The sequence below is a fragment of the Xenopus laevis genome, chromosome 5L (genome assembly GCF_017654675.1).
Source record: "Xenopus laevis strain J_2021 chromosome 5L, Xenopus_laevis_v10.1, whole genome shotgun sequence".
In the NCBI taxonomy this organism is placed as follows: domain Eukaryota; kingdom Metazoa; phylum Chordata; class Amphibia; order Anura; family Pipidae; genus Xenopus; species Xenopus laevis.
The window spans coordinates 15411974-15439599 of NC_054379.1; the positions used below are offsets into that span (position 1 = coordinate 15411974).

The 27626-nt window shown below is 40.8% G+C and overlaps 1 protein-coding gene across 1 annotated transcript in view; it reads left to right on the forward strand.

Annotated features, from left to right (window-relative positions):
- The window catches only part of iars2.L (isoleucyl-tRNA synthetase 2, mitochondrial L homeolog), a 53198-nt gene that overhangs the window by 22329 nt on the left and 3243 nt on the right, over positions 1-27626 (forward strand). Inside the window, exons 12-21 of the mRNA XM_018262616.2 lie at positions 745-905; positions 14106-14208; positions 15073-15169; positions 19061-19169; positions 19786-19888; positions 21477-21602; positions 22647-22778; positions 24550-24656; positions 25672-25817; positions 27032-27222. Coding sequence (XP_018118105.1) covers positions 745-905; positions 14106-14208; positions 15073-15169; positions 19061-19169; positions 19786-19888; positions 21477-21602; positions 22647-22778; positions 24550-24656; positions 25672-25817; positions 27032-27222 — 1275 coding nt within the window. The remainder of the gene's footprint in view (positions 1-744; positions 906-14105; positions 14209-15072; positions 15170-19060; positions 19170-19785; positions 19889-21476; positions 21603-22646; positions 22779-24549; positions 24657-25671; positions 25818-27031; positions 27223-27626) is intronic.

Genomic DNA, 27626 nt, shown 5'->3' on the forward strand with positions numbered 1-27626 from the left:
TTTGAATTCCAGTCAAGTTTTGGTTGTATAAAAACCAGGTGCACTGCCAAACAGAGTCTCAATGTAGGTTGACAATCAACATAGGGGCTACCAAATGGCCAATCACAGCACTTATTTGGCACCCCAAGAACATTTTTCATGCTTGTGTTGCTCCCCAACTACTTTTTCTTCTGAATGTTCCTGACGGGTTCAAAAGATTGGGGATCCCCCCCCCCATAGCAGCTTGAATATTAGAAAAATGTTCACATATAGAAAAGAGAAAGTAATTTATTTCTGGTGAACTAACTGAAACCAACTGAACTGAAAAACGTTTTGAAAGGTGAACAACCCCTTTCAAGGAGAAGGAAAGGCTAAAACTAAGTAAGCTTTATCAGAAAGGTCTATATAAATACACCAGTAAACCCTCAAAGTAATGCTGCTCTGAGTCCTCTGTCAAAAGAAACGCATCATTTCTTTCCTTCTATTGAGTACACATGGACTTCTGTATCAGACTTCCTGTTTTCAGCTTAAACCTCCAGGGCTAGGGCTTGAGCATGCTCAGTTTGTTCTTCTCCCTGCTGTAATCTGAGCCCAGAGCTATGAGTGAGCAGGGAGGGACTCAGGCAGGAAGTGATGTCACACCAAGCTAATATAGCAGCTGCTATCCTAAACAAACAGAGACCGCTAATATTGGTAGCTTTCCTTCTCCTTTAAGCAGATTTAATATTTTCAGAATTCAGTTTAATTTCTGGTTACATTTTCCAGGACGTGTTAAAGAAAGTGAAGTTTGTTCCTGCTTCAGCAGCTGGCAGAATGCTGGAAATGCTGGATCGCCGCACCTACTGGTGCATATCTCGGCAGAGAAGCTGGGGTGTCCCCATACCTGTGTTTTACCATAAGGAGACAGGAGAGCCCCTCATTAACCGGTAAGCCCCAAAAGGGAATTTCTCTTAGTGTGTGGTCTTGATTCTGTACCCGACAGTATCGTAATATTTTATATATATATATATATATATATATATATATATATATCTCACAGATTAATGTTCAGAACCTATTGTGCAGATTTAACTGTAAAGCGCCAGACAGGATCTTGTGATTGTTGTAGTTCAGAAGTGAAAATGTTAGTATTGCGAGGCTGAAAGTTTTATTCATTGTATTATTGTCATCTGTGCTACACTGATTGGCTGTAGCCTTGCATAGCTCAGTACATTACAGCACATTGCATGCAGCCCTCCCATGAAATAACTGCTCGTTTCTTCAATGTTAATTGCCATCTTTGCTCTGTACCTCCCCAGTGGGTTGCATGCTCTGTGCCTATTCGACAAATAGTACTTATTATGCTTGTAATTACTCTACTGAATCGAAGCCTCTGAGCTGCCATGTGAATTACATGTTCATGCAGGCATCTGGAAGACTTTCCTGGCCGCGCCGATTTTACTGTTCTCTCTAGAGTTTGAGGCCTGTATCACCCAGGAGAATTAGTAGCTGATACAGGTAGCTGGAGAGAAATAACGTGGTTGCCTGTGCGCAGTTTTATTTTATATAAACTATTTTTATTTAACTTCCAAAAACAGAAATTACAGAAAGAAACATTAGACATGCCATTAATAAACAGATCAGTGAGCTGAAAGTATTAAATATCAATATAGTTATGTAACCATGAGATCTATGGTCACAGTATAGGCTTGAGGGCCTATCCTTTATCCGGAAACCCTTTATCCAGAAACTTCTGAATTATGGGAAAGCCATCTCCCGTAGACTTCATTTAATCAAATAATTAAGATTTTTTTTAAGGATTTCCTTTTTTCGTTGTAACAATAAAACACTTCTACTCGATCCTAACTAAGATATAATAAAATCCTTATAGAAGGGAATACAATCCTATTGGGTTTATTTATTTTCAAATGATTTTTTAGTAGACTTAATGGAGGTCTAAATTATGAAAAGACCCCTGATTCTGGATGCATTCTGGATAGCAGATCCCATGCCTGCACCAGCTGGCCAATAGCAAGGTTTTCCAGAACAGAACAAGGAGAATAGAAAAAAAAGAAATAAAGGAATATGAGGCAGTTTTGAAACTATTATACCCATTTTAGGCAGTAGCTAGCAGCAGCTACTGATTTTCTGGTGTCAATTAAGCCTGTGGGTAATGGGCTTGCTTTACTGCTGTGCAGAACATAACTGCCCTCAAGTTAAGGGCAAGTGCAGAATGGGGTTACAAATGTATGATATAGTTGTCATATATGGGGGATATATAACGCTTGTCTCTGATAGATAGCCAGACCAGATTTAGGGCCCGTTATAGAGGCCATTTGCCATGGACTCACTCAAGCATCAGGAGGTCAAACTGTGGGGTTGGAGGGAACACATCTAATGGATATATCTAGTATAGGTAAATCTAAAAACTAGATAGATTTACCTACACTAGATATACCATGACCTGGATGAATGAAAAGCTTCATAGTCACATCTAATGGATCTAATCTAACGTTACAGTAGAAGGGTCATACATTATGGATAATGAATGTGCTTTTGTGAGGAGTGATGTGAAAGTGGGTGGTGGTGCACCAATATTTCATGAAGTTGCTGCTGACTTTACAGAGGGATCATCTCCCCAGCGGCTAGTTCATCTTGTTGGAGTTGCTGGTGGCCTTGCACAGGATTTTGGTTGCTTTGTGGTGGTCACTGTCTGCCTATGTGCCCTGTAGCATTAGAATGGTATTAAGTAAGTAAGTCAGGCTGTGCTGTCCGTGTGTAACCATATAGCCTGCTTTATATTAGGGATGCACCAAATCCAGTATTTTGGATTCGGCCGAATCCTTTGCAAAAGATTCGGGCGAATACCGAATCCGAATACTAATTTGCATATATGCAAATTAGAGGTGGGAAGAGGGGGAAAAAAATTTGCTTCCTTGTTTTGTGACAAAAAGTCACGCAATGTCCCTCCTCGCCCCCAATTTTGAATACGCAAATTTGGTTCGGCCTGGCAGAAGAATTTGGCCGAATCTGAATCTTGCCCGAATCCTGGATTCAGTGCATCCCTACCTTACATACAGCTTATGGAATCCATGGGCAGGCTTTGGCTATAAAGACACAGTTGGTTGTATTCCAGCCCAAAATCATCTATCTGGACCAATGATGAGCAAGCTGCTGTTGACGAACCAAAATTCTCAGTTCCCCAGAAGCTGATATAGCTAAGGAGAAGCTACACACCCCTACATGCCAAAAATAGTTCCTGATTCTTCTCTTACTGTTTTAAGGGATACTGTCATTGGATAACATGTTTTTTTTTTTTTTCAAAAAATTAATCAGTTAATAGTGCGGCTCCAGCAGACTTCTGCACTGAAATCCCTTTTTCAAAAGAGCAAACTGATTTTTTTATATTTAATTTTGAAATCTGACATGGGGCTAGACATATTCTCAGTTTCTCAGGTGCCCCTAGTTATGTGACTTATGCTCTGATAAACAGTCACTCTTTACTACTGCACTGTAAGTTGGAGTGATATCACCCCCTCCCTTTCCCCCCAGCAGCCTAACAACAGAGCAATGGGAAGGTAACCAGATTGCAGCTCCCTAACACAAGATAACAGCTCCCTGGAAGATCTAAGAACAGTACTTAATAGTGAAATCCAGGTTACACTGCAACACATTCAGTTACATTGAGTAGGAGAAACAACAGCCTGCCAGAAAGCAGTTCCATCCTAAAGTGCTGGCTCTTTCTGAAAGCACATGACCAGGCAAAATGACCTGAGATGCACTTACACACCAATATTACAACTAGAAAAAATGGATTAGGAATTACATTTTCTATGGTAGAGTGAATTATTTGCAGTGTAAACTGTTTAATTTAGAAATTAAAACTACATCATAAAAATCTTGACAGAATCCCTTTAACCATTTATACATCTGTGGGCAGAGAGGGACCACAGCTCCACCTTACTGAAATGTGGCCAAATTCAGGAGCCTCCAGTAAACCCATGCGAGTCAACCCAAGTATGGCCTATAGACTCCCTGCCTTGTCCAACATTTATGTTAGTTGAGCTTTGCCACTGTGCAGCATTATATCGCTGAAATGTGTCCAACAGTTTCAATCTAATGTCTATTAATCCTGTTTGGGGAAAGGTATTTCGGTTCATTGAAATAAATTTAATTGAAGCCATAATTAGTTTGCCGACTCCACCCTTTCTGTACAGTTGAGAGATATCCCTCTCTACTGTAATTGTATCGCTCCCGATGTACAAGGAGCCGTGTGGATGAAATCAGAGCAGGGTGGGTGTTGCAATGGGGCTAAAGGTTTAAGAGATTTTTTATTTGGTTAAAGCGTGTTAAAGGAAAACTATACCCCCCCAAACAATGTAGGTCTCTATTAAAAGATACTGAGTAAAACAGCTCATGAGTAAAACTCTGCTTCATGTAAATGAACCATTTTCATAATAATATACTTTTTTAGTAGTATGTGCCATTGGGTAATCATAAATAGAAAATTGCCATTTTAAAAAATAAGGGCCGCCCCCAGAGATCGTTAGATTCAGTGGGGCTCATTTATCAACACTGGGCAAATTTGCCCATGGGCAGTTACCCATAGCAACCAATCGGTGAAAAGCTTTTTAAAGCCAACTTCAAGTAGAACAATGAATGCAGCAATTTGATTGGTTGCCATGGGTAACTGCCCATGGGCAAATTTGCCCAGTGTTGATAAATGACCCCCAGTGTGCACACATACAAACCACATGTAAGGTCACATGAGCCAATTAACAGACAGAGTTCTGCCTTTTGCTTCCTCACTTCTTCCTGTTGCAGTTAGAGTTGTAGTATTTCTGGTCAGGTGATCTCTGAGGCAGCACAGATAGAGTCACAAAATGGTGGTTCAAGGCAAGAGATGTAAAAGGGCAATATTTATGTAAATATATATATTCCAGTTTGGTAAGATTCTTTAATATGTCATTCAATTTGATATAAACTATCTGTTGCTTAAGTATTCATTTTGAGGGTATAGTTTTCCTTTAAACTAAGATATAATTAATCCTTATTGGAAGCAAAGCCAACCTATTGGGTTTATTTAGCGATTACAAGATTTTCTAGTAGAATTGAGGTATGAAGATCCAAATTACGGAAAGATCCATTATCCAGAATTCTGGAGCATTCTGGATAACAGGTCCCATACCTGTATAAAGCTGTTCATGTGTGCTTCCTTTGTGACTGGGAATAGATGGAACACTATGAGAAAGAAGTGAGATATATAAATACACTCATATCTTCCAGGTAAAGTTCATTGGGTGTAGAAACAAGAGGTACAAAGTTTTGCCTGGATCATTTATTGAGGGTGTAATAAAATCTGCGCATGATGTGATACGTAACTAGACCTTAAAGCTTAATACTTTGCTTTAAGATGGGCTGGGTTTTAAGTTATGTAATCAAATTCCCATATTAAAGGACAACTAAGGTCTTTATTATAATATGAATAGAAATGCTGTATTGTATATGCTGAACTTACTGTACAAGCCAAGGGGTTCAGCAGCCCTATATCCGTAATGATCCAGCCCTTCAAAGTTGTCCCCAGCAGCTCCCCATCTTGGATCTAGTCATCTCTTGTGTGTCGGTGACACTGTTTATATCATTGTTGCTTGGAGGAGACTTTAAGGGGTTGTTCACCTTTGAGTTAACTTGAAGGGGCAGATTTACATAGGGTCGAATATCAAGGTTTAATTAACCCTCAATATTCGACTGCCGAATGTAAATCCTTCAACTTCGAATATCGAAATCGAAAGATTTACCGCAAATAGTTCGATTCGAAGGATTTTAATCCATCGATCGAACGATTTTTCTTCGACGAAAAAAACATTACAAAGCCTATGGGGACCTTCCCCATAGGCTAACATTGCACTTCTGTAGGTTTTAGGTGGTGAAGTAGGGGGTCGAAGTTTTTTTTTAAAGAGACAGTACTTCGACTATCGAGTCGATCGGTTTTTAGTTCGAGTCGAAGTAGCCCATTCGATGGTCGAGGTAGCCCAAAAAAAAGAGACAGTACTTAGACTATCGAATGGTCGAATATTCGAACGATTTTTAGTTCGAATCGTTGGAATCGAAGTCGAAGGTTGAAGTAGCCAAAAAAACATTCGAAATTCGAAGTTTTTTTTTTATTCTATTCCTTCACTCGAGCTAAGTAAATTGGCCCCTAATTATGATGTAGAGAGAGATATTCTGAGACAATTTGCTATTGGTTTTCATTTTTTATTATATGTGTTTTTTGAGTTATTTAGCTTTTTATTCAGCAGCTTTCCAATTTGCAATTTCCGCAATCTGGTTACTAGGGTCCAAATTCCCCTAGCAACCATGCATTGGCTTGAATAAGAGACTGGGATATGATTAGGAGAGGCCTGAATAGAAAGATGAGTAATACAATGTAGTAATAACAATACATGTGTAGCCTTACAGAGAGTTTGTTTTTTAGATGGGGTTGGTGACCCTCATTTGAAAACTGGAAAGAGTGAAGGAGGCAAATAATTTAAAAGCTATAAAAGTTAAATAATGACAGCCAAATGAAAAGTTGCTTAGAATTAGCCACTCTATAAGGGGCAGATTTATCAAGAGTTGAATTTCGAATTTGAAAAACTTCAAAATTCCAATTCAAAAAGACCAATCGAAATTAAATTGTAGGGTTTTTTTGGCCGAATAGGTCAGTTTTCAATCAAATTCGAATTGCACAAATCAAAGTAATAGCGCATTCGGTCGAATTCAATTAGAAGAAGATTTTCCAAAAAAAAAACATTGATTTTTCAAAGTCCACCAATTGAATCCAAATAGGTTCTAGGAGGTCTCCCATAGGCTAAAACAGCAAATCAGCAGGTTTTAGATGGCGATTGGTCGAGGTCGAATTTGCTCCCAATAAGGATTAATTATATCTTAGTTGGGATCAAGTACAAGTGACTGTTTTATTATTACACAGAAAAAGGGCATTTTAAAAAAAAAAATATTATTTGAATAAAATGGAGTCTATGGGAGACGGCCTTCCTGTAATTCAGAGCTCTCTGGATGACGGGTTTCCAGATAACGGATCCCAAGCCTGTAGTAACAGATCACTACATATCCTTTTTAAAGAAATATCTTTATAATAAAACATGACCTTGGCACCATTATTATTCCCTTACTCCTTGGCTTTTGGTTGTGCTTGTGTCAGTCTGACATGACATCAAATATTATGTATGGAGTCGGCACCCTGAATATGAACCCTGAACTGAATATTTAGCTGTAGAGGCTTTAATTTGTGTGTGTGATCCATAGGGCTCCGTTTTATTCCAAGCTGTGGATACCAATATAATTAACAATGAGTCGTAGACATCAGTATGGCATCTCCCTCACACACTTCTCTCAAGATACATACATGTCACTACACAGAATAGAGTAAGCACAGCATTTGCTGGACATTTATTCACATTTATGCACAATAAGAAGAGGAAACCTCCATAATATAAGGAATATTTATGTATAATAAATCTCTGCAGATTGGATACTGAGACATAATATGGACACACTGTATAAAGTCACATTCATGTTCATGCTGATATATCCATGCCGTCAACAAGGCAATCAGAATATTGGCCTACAGAAATGACAGACATATTTGGTGTGGAAGTGGCTGTCATTTCATAGGTCATCCTCCTGTTTACCAGTTAGGTCATTGGCCCCTGAGGATGATGTTACCCCATGGAACTATAGCAGGGTGACTGTTACCCCAATGTTTCTATATATCTGTAACCTTGTTATGAGCTAAGGGGGCCCAGTCTGAAGGTCAGTTAGGGGGAGATTTGGGGTGAGTGCTTATTTGTACCCTGGGTACCCCTGGAACTATAGCAGGGTGACTGTTACCCCAATGTTTCTATATATCTGTAACCTTGTTATGAGCTAAGGGGGCCCAGTCTGAAGGCCAGTTAGGGGGAGATTTGGGGTGAATGCTTATTTGTACCCTGGGTACCCCTGGAACTATAGCAGGGTGACTGTTACCCCAATGCTTCTATATATATCTGTAACCTTGTTATGAGCTAAGGGGACCCAGTCTGAAGGCCAGTTAGGGGGAAATTTGGGGTGAGTGCTTATTTGTGCCCTGCGTACCCCTGGAACTATAGCAGGGTGACTGTTACCCCAATGCTTCTATTTATCTGTAACCTTGTTATGAGCTAAGGGGGCCCAGCCTGAAGGTCAGTTAGGGGGAGATTTGGGGTGAGTGCTTATTTGTGCCCTGGGTACCCCTGGAACTATAGCAGGGTGACTGTTACCCCAATGTTTCTATATATCTGTAACCTTGTTATGAGCTAAGGGGGCCCAGCCTGAAGGCCAGTTAGGGGGAGATTCGGGGTGAGTATTTATTTGTGCCCTGGGTACCCCTGGAACTATAGCAGGGTGACTGTTACCCCAATGCTTCTATTTATCTGTAACCTTGTTATGAGCTAAGGGGGCCCAGTCTGAAGGTCAGTTAGGGGGAGATTTGGGGTGAGTGCTTATTTGTACCCTGGGTACCCCTGGAACTATAGCAGGGTGACTGTTACCCCAATGTTTCTATATATCTGTAACCTTGTTATGAGCTAAGGGGGCCCAGTCTGAAGGCCAGTTAGGGGGAGATTTGGGGTGAATGCTTATTTGTACCCTGGGTACCCCTGGAACTATAGCAGGGTGACTGTTACCCCAATGCTTCTATATATATCTGTAACCTTGTTATGAGCTAAGGGGACCCAGTCTGAAGGCCAGTTAGGGGGAGATTTGGGGTGAGTGCTTATTTGTGCCCTGCGTACCCCTGGAACTATAGCAGGGTGACTGTTACCCCAATGCTTCTATTTATCTGTAACCTTGTTATGAGCTAAGGGGGCCCAGCCTGAAGGCCAGTTAGGGGTAGATTTGGGGTGAGTGCTTATTTGTGCCCTGGGTACCCCTGGAACTATAGCAGGGTGACTGTTACCCCAATGTTTCTATATATCTGTAACCTTGTTATGAGCTAAGGGGGCCCAGCCTGAAGGCCAGTTAGGGGGAGATTCGGGGTGAGTATTTATTTGTACCCTGGGTACCCCTGGAACTATAGCAGGGTGACTGTTACCCCAATGCTTCTATTTATCTGTAACCTTGTTATGAGCTAAGGGGGTCCAGCCTGAAGGCCAGTTAGGGTGAGATTTGGGGTGAGTGCTTATTTGTGCCCTGGGTACCCCTGGCAGCACCTCTAGACAATATACACAGGCCTTTGGGGAAATAGAAACTTACAGAGAGACGTCGCGCAGACTTTGCATCTCATTGATTCCTCCTCTTGTCACTGGTTAGTAAGTGTCCATCAAAAGTAACAGCATCTCCACTGGAAAAGGACAAGTCCACATGGAGTTGCTGTTACACCTGATACACACTACAGGCTCTTCAACTCCCCGCACCTTCCTGCAGAGTCTCTGCGCTGCTGGGGCCACACGTTCCAGTGCCTCCTTCGTTGCTTGTTCCCCTGAAGCCGGGACACACCTGAAAAGGTGATCGATCAGAAATGAAGGGTAGGAGAGGGCAGGTGACGTGCTGTGGGCTCAGTTGGAAACGCCCTGTAGCTGGAGTAATGGGTCAATCAGTGCAGAGTGCTCTGATCCAGCAGCCGACTGGTTAAACCTTTCCAAAAGGGATTGGCCCTTCCCTAGCACAAGTGAAAGTAAAATCACGCCCGTGTTTGTGAGTGAGGGTGAAGCAGCTGCCGACATGTTAGTTTCAAATTAGTTGTCAGTTTCTTTATAATAAAAGAATGATATAAAATATACACTGTGTGCACGCTATGAAATGGTTAAACGACATCCCTTAGCTTCGCTCCAAGGTGCTGGGAGTTGTGTTTCAGCAACATCATTTAGATTCTCTCTACCCATTCCTTCCACACTCAGTAGACCCTGTTGTTGCCGGAGTCATCAGGGTGTTCGGCTCCCCACACTGCCAACTGCAGAACAAGACCCTCCACCCTAATTTATTTCAGTCGTAGAGTAGTGAGTGGTGGGTGCTGCTTACCTGCTCTCTCCCTGCAGTGATCATAGAGAGGAGACAGTCACACTGAACTGCAGTTCAGTGAAAGAGAAAGAAACCTCAACCAGGAACTGTTGTCTTCACCTCCTAGCAATGGCCTTTAGCTCTGCCGGCCCCACAGATAACGCCCTAAATAACCATGAGCCACAGTCGATATCCAAGCGATTGGCTGGTGTCACGGAAGCTTATATCAGCACCGCCACTTTAAGTGGTTGAAGAGCAGCAAATGACACGTAATGCAAACTCACTGATATGGTTTATGTGCTCAGGGCAAAGTCTTACAAGGGCCTTATTGCCTCTCTGTGGACTCTGATACTGAGATAGGAGCGGGCAGATTGTAGCCTGATAACTTCCAGGAAAGGAATGAGTGTTCTCCTCTCTCAGGGCTTCTAAATCGAAATCTGGCACCCAGACCTGGCACTAAATTATTCATCATGCAGAGTGTAGGTACAATATATATATATATATATATATATATACACAAATATATCCAATGCATTCGATTGCTACCAGCAACTTGTCTAGGCCTGTTCCATTGCCTGCTGTCTGCACTTTTATTGTGCTACTGATACTCATTATAGCACTCTTCTGTGCATAATAGCTTTAATGTACAGTAGGGTTTACATTATCCTTACATGAGTGATACTCGGAGTTCCCTGTATAGCTCAGCCTGCAGCCTTGTGCCTTTATATGGTCACAGAACAACCCCTCAGTGACTTCTAATATCCTTATCATTTACAGTAGGGGGTACATTATCCCTTATAATACGAGTGATACTCAAAGTTCCCTGTATAACTCAGCCTGCAGCCTTGTGCCTTTATATGGTCACAGAACCCCTCAGTGACTTCTTATATCCTTATCATTAACAGTAGGGGGTACAGTATCCCTTATAATACATGAGTGATACTCAGAGTTCCCTGTATAACTCAGCCTGCAGCCTTGTACCTTTATATGGTCACAGAACCCCTCAGTGACTTCTAATATCCTTATCATTTACAGTAGGGGGTACATTATCCCTTATAATACATGAGTGATACTCAGAGTTCCCTGTATAACTCAGCCTGCAGCCTTGTGCCTTTATATGGTCACAGAACAATCCCTCAGTGACTTCTAATATCCTTATCATTTACAGTAGGGGGTATACAGGGAACTCTGAATATCACTCATGTATTAAAAGGGATAATGTACCCCCTACTGTAAATGATAAGCATATTAGATAAACATATATCATGCAAGAAAAATATATATGAATACATGTTTATTTTTCGAGCACTGTAACCACGGTTACAAGGTAAGGTCCCAAATATTTTGCTCATTACGATACATTTTATATCTCTCAAATTTCTCCTAGGCAATGTACATAGTTTAGTTATAAAAGCTTTTATTATTGATAAGAGAGCCAAGACAAAAACATTGCAGGACAGAACTATTTTACCTTTGACAGATTAAGAGCCAGTGATTCACACACACACGGATATAACCAGATAGTACAAGCTGTAAAATAAACATTCCGCTTGAATATCACTGCAAACTATCCTTTGTTTTTACAATGGCACAAACACAGTAAGTCAAAGAGCAACAAAGCAGGTTCTTAATTTTACATTTATCTAAACTAGATATGTGGCTACATTTTAGTCTCGCAAATCCCCTAAAATATTGCTGTTCCTGCAATTAGCAGAGAAGCATAGCTATGCTGCCATAGTTTTATAGTATCTCTCTGTACAGACTATGAGCAAACTTATGGAACTGTTCCTGCTGAATTGTGCTTAGTACAGGGAATACCTACATATGCTGCCAAAGTTTTATGGGATCTCTCTGTACAGACTATGAGCAAACTTAGGGGCTGTTCCTGCTGAATTGTGCTTAGTATAAGGGAATACCTATGCTGCCAAGTTTTAAAATATCTATCTGTACAGGCTATGAGTAGGTTTAGAGGACTGTTCCTGTTGATCTATGACTAATACTTACACTAGCACTGTATATTATATTAGCAAATTTAAGGTGCTGTTACTGCTGCTTCCATCCCTTAAATATCCCATTTCAAACCACTTTTTTCTGTCCATGTCCCAATGACATCTATTCATGGCTCAGTCCCTGCTAGCTTATTAAGGTTCTATAGTCTGTGCTGAGTGATAAAGGAATGAATCATAGAGAATGTAATGTTGTGGTGGGACTCGGCTATAGGGAGTGGGGAAAATACAAAACTGGAAAAATTGCACACTCTCCCATAGACACCTATTATAAGCATCACATGTATTATACAGTATAGTACAATATAACCCCTGCTGTGAATGATAAGGATATTAGAAGTCACTGAGGGGTTGTTCTGTGAACATATAACTCAGCCTGCAGCCTTGTGCCTTTATATGGTCACAGAACCCCTCAGTGACTTCTAATATCCTCATAATTTACAGTAGGGGGGTATATTACCCCTTATAATACATGAGTGATACTCAGAGTTCCCTGTATAACTCAGCCTGCAGCCTTGTGCCTTTATATGGTCACAGAACAACCCCTCAGTGACTTCTAATATCCTTATCATTTACAGAAGGGGGTACATTATCCCTTATAATACATGGTTGTGAGAGAGCAGGGTACTCGGCTATAGATATACTGGATGACTAGGGTTGCATGTGGTGGAAAAACGGAGCCTGGCTGAATGTAGGGTAGGTTTGTATTGGGGAAAATGGAGCCTGTCTCAATGAAATGTTACATCTCCATAAGGACAATGTTTTGTGACACCAGGATAATGGAGCTAGACTTGATGCCTAAAAGGAGTCTGCCTAAATACATTCTTTGTTTATATGAGGGAAATCTGCCTCAGTGTAATGTTGGTTTGTCAGCAGGAAAATGGAGGGTAAGACCAATTGAGTCACCTTTAAAGGGGTGGTTCACCTTTCAGTTAATTTTTAGTGTTTTATAGCGTGGTTAATTCTCGGCAACTTTTCAATTGGTCGTCATTGTTTATTTTGTATAGTTTTTTTTAATTATGTGCCTTTTTCATCTGACTTTCCAGTTTTCAAATGGTTGTCACTGACCCTATGTAAAAACAAATGCTCTTTAAAGCTACATATTTATTGTTATTGCTACTTTTTATTACTCATCTTAATATTCAGGCCTCTCCTATTCATATTACAGTCTCGTATTCAAATCAGTGCATGTTGCTAGGGGAATTTGGACCTTAGCAACCAGACTGCTGGAAATGCAAACTGGAGAGCTGTTGAATAAAAAGCGAAATGACTCAAAACCCACAAGTAATAAAAAATGAAAACCAATTGCAAATTGTCTCAGAATATCACTCTGTACATCATACTAACAGTTATTTAAAGGAGAACTAAAGCCTAACTAAAGAAGTAGCTAGAAATGTTGTACATGATGTTTTGTGCTTCGGTACCAGCCCAAGGCAACCACAGCCCTTTAGCAGTAAAGATCTGTGTCTCCAAAGATGCCCCAGTAGCTCCCCATCTTCTTTTCTGCTGATTCACTGCACATGCTCTGTGCTGCTGTCACTTACTGAGCTTAGGGAGCCACTCACAATATACAGTACACATAGAATAGAAATGTCACAATATAAGGCTGATTAGTAATTAATACAGATAATTACTACATGGCAGCACAGAAACCAGTGCAATTAGCATCAGAATTTAATAATCAGCAAACCTGTAGCATCAGCTTATATTACAGCCAGGGAAGCTCATTTTCTGCTGGATAATTAGTGACGAGCCCTAAGCTTAGCTTCTCAACAGCCAATCAGAGCCCACTGAGCATGTGAGTGTCACAGACACTTTCCAAGATGGTGACCCCCTGTGACAAGTTTGAAGTCCTGGATCATTGCTCATATTGACAAGCTGAAACTTTAGCCTCCTGCAAGAAGTTCACTATATAAAATACGCCATTTTTAGCCAGATTAATTTTTAGTGTTTAATTCTTTAAAGGTGAACAACCCCTTTAATGTAAGTAGGTTCTTTGTCTCTGCATTGTTACAATGGCTGTAGTTCCTTTTTATAAGCATAGTTGTGGTACCAGATTTAAATGACACTATAGGTACAGAGTATATTGTGTATATTATATATATATGTGTGTGTTTATTCTCACAGGCAGAGCATGGCACATATCATGAGTCTGGTGGAGCAGCACGGGACTGATGTGTGGTGGACACTTCCACTAGAAGATTTACTTCCCAAAGCCGTCCTTCAAAAGGTTTCCTTCCTTTGCCTTCTGTCTGTCCGTAATGTGTCCTCCCTCCCTGCCTGACGTCCGACTCCTGGGGGTTGTGTTTCACCCCCAACCGCTGAGCTAAATCCTGAGCCTGAGTAACCCAAGGGGCAAGGGCCACTAACGCTCTCTGTGTTTCACTTCTAATTTATACAGAAATACTGAGCAACTTGGGTAATGTCTGTGCTTCTGTGGGGAGGGTGCGGACAATCGATTGTGTAAGGGGAGATACTTATCAGCAGGAGCCCAGTAATTTAACGGGTGATCCACCTCTAAGATAACTTTTAGTAGATTATAATGGCTAATTCTAAGCAACTTTTCAATTGGCCTTCATTTTTTTCTTTTTTTTTTTTTAATTATTTGCCTTTTTCTTCTGACTCTTTACAGCTTTCAAATAGAGGTCACTGATCCCATCTAAAAACAAATGCTCTGTAAGGCTACAAATGTATTGTTATTGCTACTTTTTATTACTCATCTTTCTATTCAGGCTTCTCCTATTCAAATTCCAGTCTCTTCAAATCAATGCATGGTTGCTAGGGTAACTAGGACCCTAGCAACCAGATAAATGAAACTGCAAATAGGATAGCTGCTGAATAAAAAGCTAAATAACTCATAAACCACAAATAATAAAAAATTACAACCAATTGCAAATTGTCTCAGAATAATATCACACTCTACATCATACTAAAAGTTAATTCAAAGGTAACCGCCCCTTTAAGGAAAGTGTTGGAAATGCATCCAGCCTATTGGTTGCAGGTGGGTTCAGCTAAAGAACGAGGCCAGGAGGTGGTGCTATATTGGAATTCACAGATGATGAATCTAATTTAGGTTACCTTTGTTTGTTGCTAGGTGGATGGAAGCTCACAGGCGCTGGATTATGAGCGAGGTCACGATGTCTTGGACATTTGGTTTGACAGTGGAACGTCGTGGGCTCATGTTTTGGAAGGTAAGCAATATTACTTATTTTCTTCCTTCCTATATATCAAATTAGCAGCTGTCACGTTAGTGGTTACAATAATTGGGTTGGCAACGGTGTGCTCTTTTAGTAACATTGTTTTTCCTTGATCAGATAAACACGCACAATATATACATGCAAAGGTTTTTTCTGGCTTTAATTACACAGATATAGTGTTACGCTACACGGAACATTGGATTCTGGGGACTCCCGTTTGATGTTTTGCTTATCACTTGATTAACAATTTAACACTTGTGATTGGTATATTTGAATTGGCGGTTTAGACCTCACACTTAATATGAGATTCCGGGTTGGCTAATTCGTAATTTACGTTTACACTACCCTACCTATGGAAAAGTAATACATCACACAATCCCTGCACCTGCTCTGTATATTGCATTTCTGTTTCACTTTGAGAAAGGCTGGTGTTACAGCCATAGCATCAGTTTTTGTGCCCACATTAAAGACTTTTTGCTTTTTCCTAAGACCTGTGAGTGCATCTTGTATTGACTATATTGACACACAGATTTGTGAGTATTGCACCCAGGCATTGATTGACCCGAATTTTCGTGAGTGCCGGTATTCCCCAAATCGATATATATATACATCATCCTTGAAAAAGGTCCAAATGTGGACCGAAACGTCGGTTTGATACCATGACAATAAAAAGTATTACATTTTAAAAGGGAGTGCTGGTCTGCTGATAATTGATATACATACAATTACCGTGCACCCCGCCATTAGCAACAGCCTTGGAGTGCGGATACTCATCGGAAAGAGTGTATGTATATATATATATAAATATATATATAGTGGCGGAACTACCGGGGGAGCAGGGGGTGCGCGTGCCCCACTAAAAATGCGGCCGTACGGAGGGGGGCGGGGCACGGCTGCGCGTCACACACCAGGGCCCTCCCCCTACATACATACATACATACATACATACATAGCACTCCAACTGTTTTTCAAATGGTTTTATTTATATATATATATATATATATATATATGGGATGCATCTTATATATATATATATATATATATAAGATGCATCACTAGAACCATTCTATGTCCCTACAGTTGAACTAGATGTTGTGTTACCTGTATCCCTGAGCCAAGTGGAATAGGCACCCGCATATATTTTCCATTGTAATTTCCATCTAATATATTTAGAGACCCATTTATAAAGGTTGAATTTCAAATTCATGTGAATTATTTTTTTAACTCTAATAAATTAGAATTTACTCGAAATTCGATGGGGAAGTTATTTAAGAAAAAAATCGAATATCTAAAACTTGAACGAATATTACTGACCCGAAAACTCGAATTGAGTTTTTTTTCTCCAAAAAAAAAAAAAACCTTAAATGACAGGAAATGGATCACTGGACCTCTGCCATTGACGTATACATGAACTCGGCAGGTTTTAGGTGGCGAATAGTCGAATTCTAATTATTCCCAGGGTAAAGGTTTGATTAATCTCGAAATTCGAATTAAGTTTGGATTATTCTTATTCAAATTCAAAAGAGTTTTGACCAAAAAAACAATTCGAAAATTAGAATTTGAATTTTCATATCCGACCCTTGATAAATCTGCCCCTAAATGTCATTAATACAGTTGACACTTGGTAAATAGGCCAGATTACTGTACTGTATGCCCTGCCATGGAAATGCTCCTCTGGTAACCCCGCTCCAGCAGTGCATCCAGGCTATAAAAAGCAAATGGAAAACAAATGTGCCATTAAGGAGTTGTCATTTCAGCAGAATGGTTTGTAGGCAAACACACACACACCGACTTGTTTGCTTAATTTTTAACAGGGTAATAGATATTTTACAACATCCCCTATCTGTTGCCATGTTAGTGCTGACCCACAGATACGGAGCAAACATGAGATTTATACCCCCTCCTGATCAGAACTGCCCATTCCCATCAGTCCCTGCCACAGTGGGTCTTTCAGTCTAAGGTCCCTATCACACTCACAGGCCATTAATGCTCTGACGCCAGTTTATAGAGCTCTGCCCTTCTAAAGGTTTATCAGAAACTAAACCCATGTTGTACCTTCCCAGAAGAAACATTTATTTATCGAGACAAATTTTGAGAAGATAGATAAGGAAACAGGGGGAGGCACATTTATCAAAGATCAAATTTCAAATTCATGTGAGATTTTTATTTATTTTTTAAACTCACTTAAATTCGAAATTTCGACTTGTCGAAATGTATTAATAAAATCTAATTATTTAAACTCGGATGAATTTAAATCACCTGAAAACGCTAATGTAATTCAATTTGAATTCGATCAAACTCTATTGGGGTTTTTTTTATGCTTGGGTTGCTGCCCAACTCTTTTCCATTTGAATGTGGCTCTTGGGTAACAAAGGTTTTGGGCCGATGCGCTAGAGACTCTAAGGACCTATACCCTATATTGTAGGTTTCTGAAAGGAAATGTAGAATAAGCTTAAGGCGTCCACTCTTTGAAGAGGTCCTACTGACAGGACTGTGGCCTTTAGCCCTCAAGGAGAAATTGTTTTGAAGGCATCTTTAAATGTCAATTGATTGCCTTCATCTGAACCAACTAAGAGTATGCAATGAGATAATGGGAATCCAGTGATGCAAGGGTTGGATTTAATGGTTCCATTAGGAACCCTTGAACCTATTGATATGATTTTGATCATCAGACTGGTTTTCCCTTTGTTCAGCCAGTCAGCTGTGATGTGAGTTTATAGGTGTCTCGTTACAGGTCCAGTCATGATACCAACTGGATAGAACTTATCATGTAACCAGCTTTAATGCTTGCCCCGTGCCAAGGAGCTGACACAAGAATGGAACCCATAAATCTATGATGTCACCCCTGAGCCACTCCTTTATTCCCTGTGCAATCCTTTCTATACAGTGTATGAGTGTATTTCCACAATTTGAGGAATGTTTGCATTATGTCTTTATAAGGAGAGTCATATAATATGTAATTTAATATGTCATATATGATATAATATGTCGTATAATCGCTCTGCACAAATGTTTAGTCATGTGTTTTTCGCCCAATTAGCCTCCTTATCAGGACAGGGTCCATTGCTCCAAACCTGTTTTGCCACTTACATCACAATGCAAACTGGCTGTACAAGATGCAATAACCTGGAAATAGCCGAGCAATAAAGGAATAAAACTCCTACACTCTTGTACTGGTTGTTTTTGTCAACACTGTCTCGCCACAAAATGACCCATCTCTCTTCATTACCTGTTTAACACATTAACAACCAATATAATCTATAGCGGATGGTGGACCCTGCAACTGCAGGAAGGGCAATGAATGGCGTTGCTATAAGGAAATATAGGTTTTGTTTAGGGGTCCCTAAAATGATTGTGCAGTGGGGAGTTGTCACTGATCAGCAGTTTAGACCCAGTGTTACCACTGATTTTTGGCTGTTCAGGGTTGGTCTTATGATCCGCTCAGCACAAGTCTCCATAGTAGGCTGTGTATGTACAGCAACGTTAGGCCCCCATATATGAGCTGCTATTAAGTCGGCAGCTTATTGGGCAGTATATGGGACCCTCAGATGGGCTTCCGTGATCAATATCTGGCCGAAAGTCAGGTGGGTTTAAAAATCCAGTTGGATAGAGGACTGCATCGGTTTGTTGATGCCGTCTTCAGTCCGAACACCTGTATTCTCCTCTTTGTGATCTGATTGGTGGGCCCTAGGGCCCATGATTGGGTCAGCCCAATATCACTCACCTATATCAGGTAGAGATCCGCTCATATGATGACCTCGCAAACGAGCAGACATCTGTATGTATGGCCAGCTTTAGTTTCAACTTAGTCACTTTGCACTAGGTCATGGGAGGGACAAAGATCCTCATTGTGTGTAAGACCACTGTTCTGCTGTTGTTCCACAGATGGAGAGCAGAGAGCAGATGTCTATATGGAGGGGAAAGACCAGCTGGGAGGTTGGTTCCAGTCATCGCTGCTCACCAGTGTGGCCACCAGGAATAAAGCCCCATACAGGTAAGTAACACCCAGCTCACGACCAGGGCCAGGCTGAGCCAACCAAAGGGGAGGGCAGACAACAAAGGGGAGGCAGGGCAATAAAGGGGAGGGGAGGGAGTGCAATGAAGGGGGGAGTGACAGAAGAGGGATGCAAGAGTAGCCGAGGGATTAAATCCAGACTAGGAGTAGGCAGAAGACCCTTGGACAGCTGCCCTGGGCTGGTGACTCTTCTGTCTACCTCTAGTTCCGGCCCTGCTCATGACCGAGCAAGAGCATCAAACTGAAAGCACTGACATGTCAGTTGTGTTGGTTTTTAAGTAGGCAGAGGCTTAGGCCTGGCGTGATTTGTTGTATAACGCTAGAAGAAACAAGGCATCGAACATCTGAATGAGTCTGTTCTGCTTCTCATGGGAAGACCTAGAAAATGCTCTGCCTGTGGGGGAACACTAAATTGAGGTGTCCACATGTCACCTGCCCTGGTTCCCCTTATCCCCTTAGAGTGTCTGAGATGATCACTTATAGACAAACCCTGTGGCATGTTGTGCGACCGTGTAATCAGTAATGTCTCCCCTTTGTGTGCCCCTCTTAGCCCAAGGTCATTCGTTTTGTAAAGATGTTTTTTTTGTTCTTGCAGGAATATCATTGTCCATGGCTTCACCCTGAGTGAAAAAGGGGAGAAAATGTCTAAATCAGTAGGGAACGTAGTGGACCCCGATGTTGTTATTAATGGAGGACAAGTGAGTATCTCCTGTGTATGGAGTTGAGAGCAAAGTGTAACCTAGTAAGAGGCATAATTATGATAGTGGGGTGCATGGGGTAGAACTAAAGAAAGGCTGCCCCTTTCAGGAACGCTAATGTGTTTGTACTAGGACAGGATATCATGCAATCTGGCCACACCCTGAGCAAGTTTTCTCTATGGGTTTCAAACTCATGGTTCCATAGGCTTTAGTCCTGTGCGGAACCAATTTCTAAGACCCGCCCCGAACCTGCAGCCCACGACCCGAACCACAACCCACATATTTACCCACTTTGATCCGCTACCCGAACCGGACCCCCAACTGCGTAATCCGCAACCCGCTGACCACCATCAAACAGGAAGTGATGGTGCTGCAAACCGGAAGTGATGTCATCAAAAGTGGGTGGGACAGAAACAAGTTTTGTAAAACTTTAAAGGGAGTAAAATATAGACAATATTACATAAGATAAGAAATTTAGATGAGACCCGCAACCCGACCCGCGGGTATACCCGCACCTGAAAATCCTCCCCTCATTCCGCAGGGTGCCCACTTTTTTTTGCAGGTAACCCGCAGGTACCCAACCCACTGCAGGACTCTACCATAGCTACAAGCTTTCAAATGGGGGTCATTGACCCCATCTAAACACAAATGCTCTGTAAAGCTATTCATTTATTGTTATTGCTACTTTTTATTACTCCTCTATCTATTCGGGGGCCTCTACTAGTCTTAATCCAATTCCTTATCCAAATCAATGCATAGTTGCTAGGGTAATTTGGATCCTAGCAACCAGATTGCTGAAACTGCAAACTGGAGAGCCGCTGAATAAAAAGCTAAATAACTAAAAAAAAAACTGAAATAATAAAAATGAAAACCAATTGCAAATTGTCTCAGAATATCACTCTCTATATCATATACTAAAAGTTAACTCAAATGTGAACAACCCCTTTAAGGGTTCATCTGTCTATAGACCATCAGTTTGATTGGAACGTTCTTGATTCTTCTCATCAGTGAAAAATTCTGATTCTGTTTCTTGCCTTTTTATCATTAGTTTCCTTGAGTTGTGTTACCGCAGACGTCTATGGAAGCCATGTGCAAATTCATTCTTCTTGTTTCAGAAAAAAATAATACTAACCACTGATAAATGGGAGAAATTAAAGGAGTTGTTAATCTTTAAATTAACTATTAGTATGATGTAGGGAGTGATATTCTGAGACCATTTGCAATTGGTTTTTATTTTTTATTATTTGTGGTTTTTGAGTTATGTAGCTTTTAATTCAGCAGCTCTTTAATTTGCAGTTTCAGCAAATCTGGTTGCTGGGTTGCAAACGACCCTAGCAACCATGCATTGAGTTGAATAAGAGACTGGAGTATGAATAGAAAGGTGAGTAATAAAAAGTAGTAATAAATTTGTCGCCTTACGGAACATTTGTTTGTTAGATCGGGTCAGTGACCCCCATTTGAAAGCTGGCCCAGTAGATTGTGCCATTCCTTGGTGATCTAGAACAGGTTATAGTATATAGGACAGAGTAAAAGGACCATATTTATATCTGAGCCACCGGCCGTACCACTTGCTTTGTGTCTCCATTAGGACAAAGTTAAAGAACCCGCCTACGGTGCTGATGTGTTGCGCTGGTGGGTGGCAGAGTCAAACGTCTTCACTGAAGTGCTGATTGGTCCAGCCGTACTGAACTCCGCACGGGATGATATCAACAAGGTGAGTAATCCGTGATCAGCTCAGGCAGGTTCCTATTATCCCCAGCACAAAGCCGCTCAATATACGGTATCTTCCAGCATCCTCACTCTTTCTTTTTATCAGGGGCTAAATAATGCCTTATAATACACAAAAGCCATGAATATCCTGTAAAATATATCCTTATAAACGGTGAGTTCTGATGTCATCAGTTATAAACGGTGAGATCTGATGTCATTTCTGTCACATGACTCACTTAAATTTGTGTATTATAATAAATAAATTAAATAAATTGTGCAAAATATGAGGATATTAGAAGTTACCTCGGAGTTCCATGACCTGTATAAAAACACTCAGCCTTCGGCCTCTTACTTTTATATGGTCCTGAAACTCCTCGGTAACTTATAATATCCTTATATTTTACAAGAGGGGGTACTTTATTCACTATATAATACACAAGAGCCATGAATACCCTGTAATTTATATCCTTATAAACGGTGCTTAATGATGTCATCGGTTATAATCGGAGCTTAGTGATGTCAATTCTGTCACATGACTCAATGAAACTCGTGTGTTATAATAAAGTACCCCTTGTTGCAATATATAAGGATATTAGAAGTTACCTCAGAGTATAAAAGCACTCTGTCTTCAGCCTCGTGCTTTTATATGGTCATGGAACTCCTCTGTGACTTATAATATCCTTCCTTATATTTTACTATTGGGGGTAGATCATTTACTATATTATACTAAGTGCTGTGGAGCCATCAGCATAGTGATCAGCTCTCAGTCCAGTGACCCAACTTGCTTGTGGTGAGGGGGTTTTGTGGAAGGAGAGAGAGGCCTTTGACTGGCAGCTGCAGGTTGAACATCCGTGATGGCACTTGCGTATTGGTGTATTGCCATTGGTGGATGGTTTGAACGACTGCATTTCTCTGTTTATAGAACAGACCTTATCATAAAGCAATTTATAAAGGCAAGAGCCATGCAATTAATACATTTTCCCAGCAGGAACTCACTCTCAGCTGAAGGGGAGGGGCTTGCAACTGATTTTTGTGTTCCGTGTTTCAGTTGCGGAACACTCTGCGCTTCATGTTGGGAAATCTATCGGGTTTCACTCCAGAGACGGACTCGGTGGCCAGCAGTGAGATGTATTTGATAGACCAGTACATGCTTCATGTCCTCCAAGATTACGCCAGCAAGGTAAGTGCACACGTTCAGCTTTCTCCTCTCTGATTAAGCACAGGCATTGTACGGCAGTACTTACACTGGTGTGTGTGTGTATGTATATATATAAGTAAAAGGACCAAGAGCTGGGCCCCCCTTGATAGCGCCATAGCCGTGCCGTCTCCTTCTGAAGTACTGAACAGCCGAAATGCGGAAGTGCCGAATCGATCAAAAGACCCAAAGTCACAAAAACAGCCGAAATTGAAGTCCTAAACCAGCGAAAAGGCCCAAAGACACAAACACAGCTGAAATTGAAGTCCTGAAGCGGTGAAAAGATCCGAAGTCACGACAGGAGGCGAAATTGAAGTGCTGAAGACACGAGTTCAATTCCTCTGAACACCAATTTGTGTTTTTTTTTATTGTTTTTTTAAACCCCTGGCCACCAATGTATTGTTTTCATATTCTATAGGCCCCTGCCACCAATGTTTTTTTTAAAAAGTATTCTCTGGGGCTCCATTTTTTTAACTTTTATGGGGGGCCCTGGCACCAATGTTTTTTTAAAAAAAATCTTTTATGGGGGCCCTGGCGCCAGTTTTTTTTTTCCAACTTATAGGGGGGCCCTGTTCATCAATTATTTTAATTAACTTAAGGGGGCCCTGACCACCAATTTTTTAAAAAACCTTTTATGGGAGACCCTGTCAAAACCCCTGTGTAACTTTCCGTCCGGGTTGATTATCTCATATAAACCCAGTAACACCGGATATAAATGCTGAATGTGAAACTGGATTGTTTATTTTTTAACTTATAAGGGGGCCCTGACCATCAATGGCTTTTTATAACTTGTGTGTGTGTGGGGGGGGGATACCATTTTTAGCGCTGGTGCCTCTGTGGTCTTTTAACTGTTTAGTGGGCGGGATCTGAGGCAGGGCTGGGGTGAGCGGGCCCCTGGAAATTATTTGTATGGGGCCCCGTGGTTTCTAATGGCGGCCGTGTGTGTGTGTGTGTGTATATATAATACACACAAGCCATGAATATCTTGTAAATTATATCCTTATAAACGGTGAGTTCTGATGTCATCAGTTATAAACGGTGAGTTCTGATGTCATTTCTGTCACATGACTCACTAAAACTTGTGTATTATAATAAATAAAGTACCCCCAGTTGCAAAATATGAGGATATTAGAAGTTACCTCGGAGTTCCATGACCTGTATAAAAGCACTCAGCCTTCGGCCTCGTGTTTTTATATGGTCATGAAACTCCTTGGTAACTTATAATATCCTTATATTTTACAAGAGGGGGTACTTTATTCACTATATAATACACAAGAGCCATGAATATTCTGTTAATTATATCTTTATAAACGGTCCTTGGTGATGTCATCGGTTATAATGATGTCATTTCTGTCACATGACTCACTGAAACTTGTGTATTATAAAAATAAAGTACCCACTATTGCAAAATATGAGGATATTAGACATCAGCAAAGAGTATAAAAACACTCGGCCTTCAGCCTATTACTTTTATATGGTCATGGAACTCCTCTGTGACTTACAATATCCTTATATTTTACAAGAGGGTGAACTTTATTCACTTAATAACACTAGGACAGTAGATACTGGGAGTCCCATAACCATGTTAAAATAACTGTCCAGGAGATTATGGGATGTACTAATTAATCAGCTGAAAGGAGATCCTCCAGGGGGCGCAGTTAGTAGAAAAGAGAGTGTATGTGAGTACATATGGACAGACAGAAAGAGGGCACCTTATTCAGTGAGAGTGCAGGAATTCATGTTGTCTTTTCATTAGGTTACAGACGCTTACAAGGGCTATGAATTTGGGAAGGTGGTTCGCTTGCTGGAGGCCCTGGTCACACGGGATTTGTCGAGCTTTTACTTCAGCATAATAAAGGACAGGTATTGTATTCATCTCTATACACAGTGTCTTTATAGATTAGTCGGGGGAACAATACAAAAACTGAACGTAAACCAATACAAAAATACAGTCTCCTGTATCAGTGGCTGCAAGTTGGGTGCCCTATTAACCCATGATGTGCTGCAGTCAGTGCTTTACTTAAAGAGATACTGTCATGGGAAATGTGTTTTTTTCCCCTTCAAAACACATCAGTTAATAGTGCTGCTCCAGCAGACTTCTGCACTCAAATCTGTTTTTCAAAAGAGCAAACTGTTTTTTTTATATTTAATTCTGAAATCTGACATGGGGCTTGACATATTGTCGGTTTTAAAGCTAGCCCCAGTCATGTGACTTGTGCTCTGATAAACTTATCACCCCTCCCTTCCCCCCCCCCAGCAGCCTAACAACAGAACAATGGGAAGGTAACCAGATAGCAGCTCCCTAACACAAGATAACAGCTGCCTGGTAGATCTAAGATCAGCACTCAATAGTAAAATCCAGGTCCCACTGAGACACATTCAGTTACATTGAGTAGGAGAAACAACAGCCTGCCAGAAAGCAGTTCCATCCTAAAGTGCTGGCTCTTTCTGAAATCACATGACCAGGCAAAATGACCTGAGATGCACCTACACACCAATATTACAAATAAAAAATACACTTGCTGGTTCAGGAATGAAATTTTATATTGTATAATATAAAATTGAATATATATAATATATAATGTATAAAATATATAATATATATTGAATTATTTGCAGTGTAAACAGTGTAATTTAGAAATAAAAATGACACCATAAAAATTGACAGAATCCCTTTCACACCCTTTTGCTAAGTTGGTGCCACCCTATTGTACATGAATCTGTTACTGACAGTCGGTGTGTCATTTTCAGGCTATAATGCCGGGAACTCCATTGTATTGCATGTCCAGCCAGAGACTGCTGATAGGTGTAGTTCAGGTTGCAGGATCCTTTCCTCATTAACTCTCTTTTATGTATTTGCTTTCAATTTGTCTCACAGGCTTTATTGTAATGAAGAGACTGATCCCAAACGTAGATCCTGCCAGACCGTGTTAGCGGAAGCTCTGGATGTTGTGGTTCGCTCATTTGCTCCAATTCTGCCCCATTTGGCAGAGGAAGTGTTCCAGTACCTGCCCTATAGAAAAGGTATGGAAACTGCTCAACATGGAGCTGGGCTGTACATCATACAGTGGGGAACAATATACACGCACCAGTTATACAGGGATCTGAGTATCACTCATGTATTATAAGGGATAATGTACCCCCTACTGTAAATGATAAGGATATTAGAAGTCACTGAGGGGTTCTGTGACCATATAAAGGCACAAGGCTGCAGGCTGAGTTATACAGGGAACTCTGAGTATCACTCATGTATTATAAGGGATAATGTACCCCCTACTGTAAATGATAAGGATATTAGAAGTCACTGAGGGGTTCTGTGACCATATAAAGGCACAAGGCTGCAGGCTGAGTTATACAGGGAACTCTGAGTATCACTCATGTATTATAGGGATAATGTACCCCCTACTGTAAATGATAAGGATATTAGAAGTCACTGAGGGGTTCTGTGACCATATAAAGGCACAAGGCTGCAGGCTGAGTTATACAGGGAACTCTGAGTATCACTCATGTATTATAAGGGATAATGTACCCCCTACTGTAAATGATAAGGATATTAGAAGTCACTGAGGGGTTCTGTGACCATATAAAGGCACAAGGCTGCAGGCTGAGTTATACAGGGAACTCTGAGTATCACTCATGTATTATAAGGGATAATGTACCCCCTACTGTAAATGATAAGGATATTAGAAGTCACTGAGGGGTTGTTCTGTGACCATATAAAGGCACAAGGCTGCAGGCTGAGTTATACAGGGAACTCTGAGTATCACTCATGTATTATAAGGGATAATGTACCCCCTACTGTAAATGAAAAGGATATTAGAAGTCACTGAGGGGTTCTGTGACCATATAAAGGCACAAGGCTGCAGACTGAGTTATACAGGGAACTCTGAGTATCACTCATGTATTATAAGGGATAATGTACCCCCTACTGTAAATGATGAGGATATTAGAAGTCACTGTGACCATATAAAGGCACAAGGCTGCAGGCTGAGTTATACAGGGAACTCTGAGCATCATTCATGTATTATAAGGGATAATGTACCCCCTACTGTAAATGATAAGGATATTAGAAGTCACTGAGGTGTTCTGTGACCATATAAAGACACAAGGCTGCAGGCTGAGTTATACAGGGAACTCTGAGTATCACTCATGTATTATAAGGGATAATGTATAGTCCGTACACTAGTTCAGAAGTGAATATGGTGTAAGTATTGAGACTGTTTTTATTGTTCCAAAAGAGTCGGAGTGTGTGTTCCGTACGGGTTGGATCAAGTCTAACACGGTGTGGAAGAAGTTGGGCCTAGTAGAAGCTATAGAAGCAGCCTGCTCTATCAGAGATATATTCCTTGGATCAATTCCAGGCAAAAATGCGGCAGAGTATGAAGTCACCATCGTCATCGATCCCGGCCTGTTGTTTGAGTTAATGGAGGTGAGTAACTCCACACAGTCTCTTACATACGTTCTCCTTCCTAAACCTCTCGCTGACAAATGACGTCCCTATTTGTGTAAAGAAAGTAACACTAAACATATTTATTTGATAAACACCTGAATCTGTGTTACTGTTCCATGACGGGATCTTGGAGAACATTTGTTTGGTTTCCATTCCGGTCTCCTGCTTGTGAACTTTATGTGTCGTACACATCCCAGGGGTCTAATAGGAGCAGAACTGCACTCGTGATGAGGAGGAGGAAGACCCAGTAGCAGATTCAACTGCAATTGATATTTTATTGTAAACACACCACGTTTCAGGAATAGTTTCCCTTTATCAAGCAATAAATGGGAATGGATGGGAAGGCCTGTACCCCGGAGAGCAGTAAATTTGTAATAACTAGA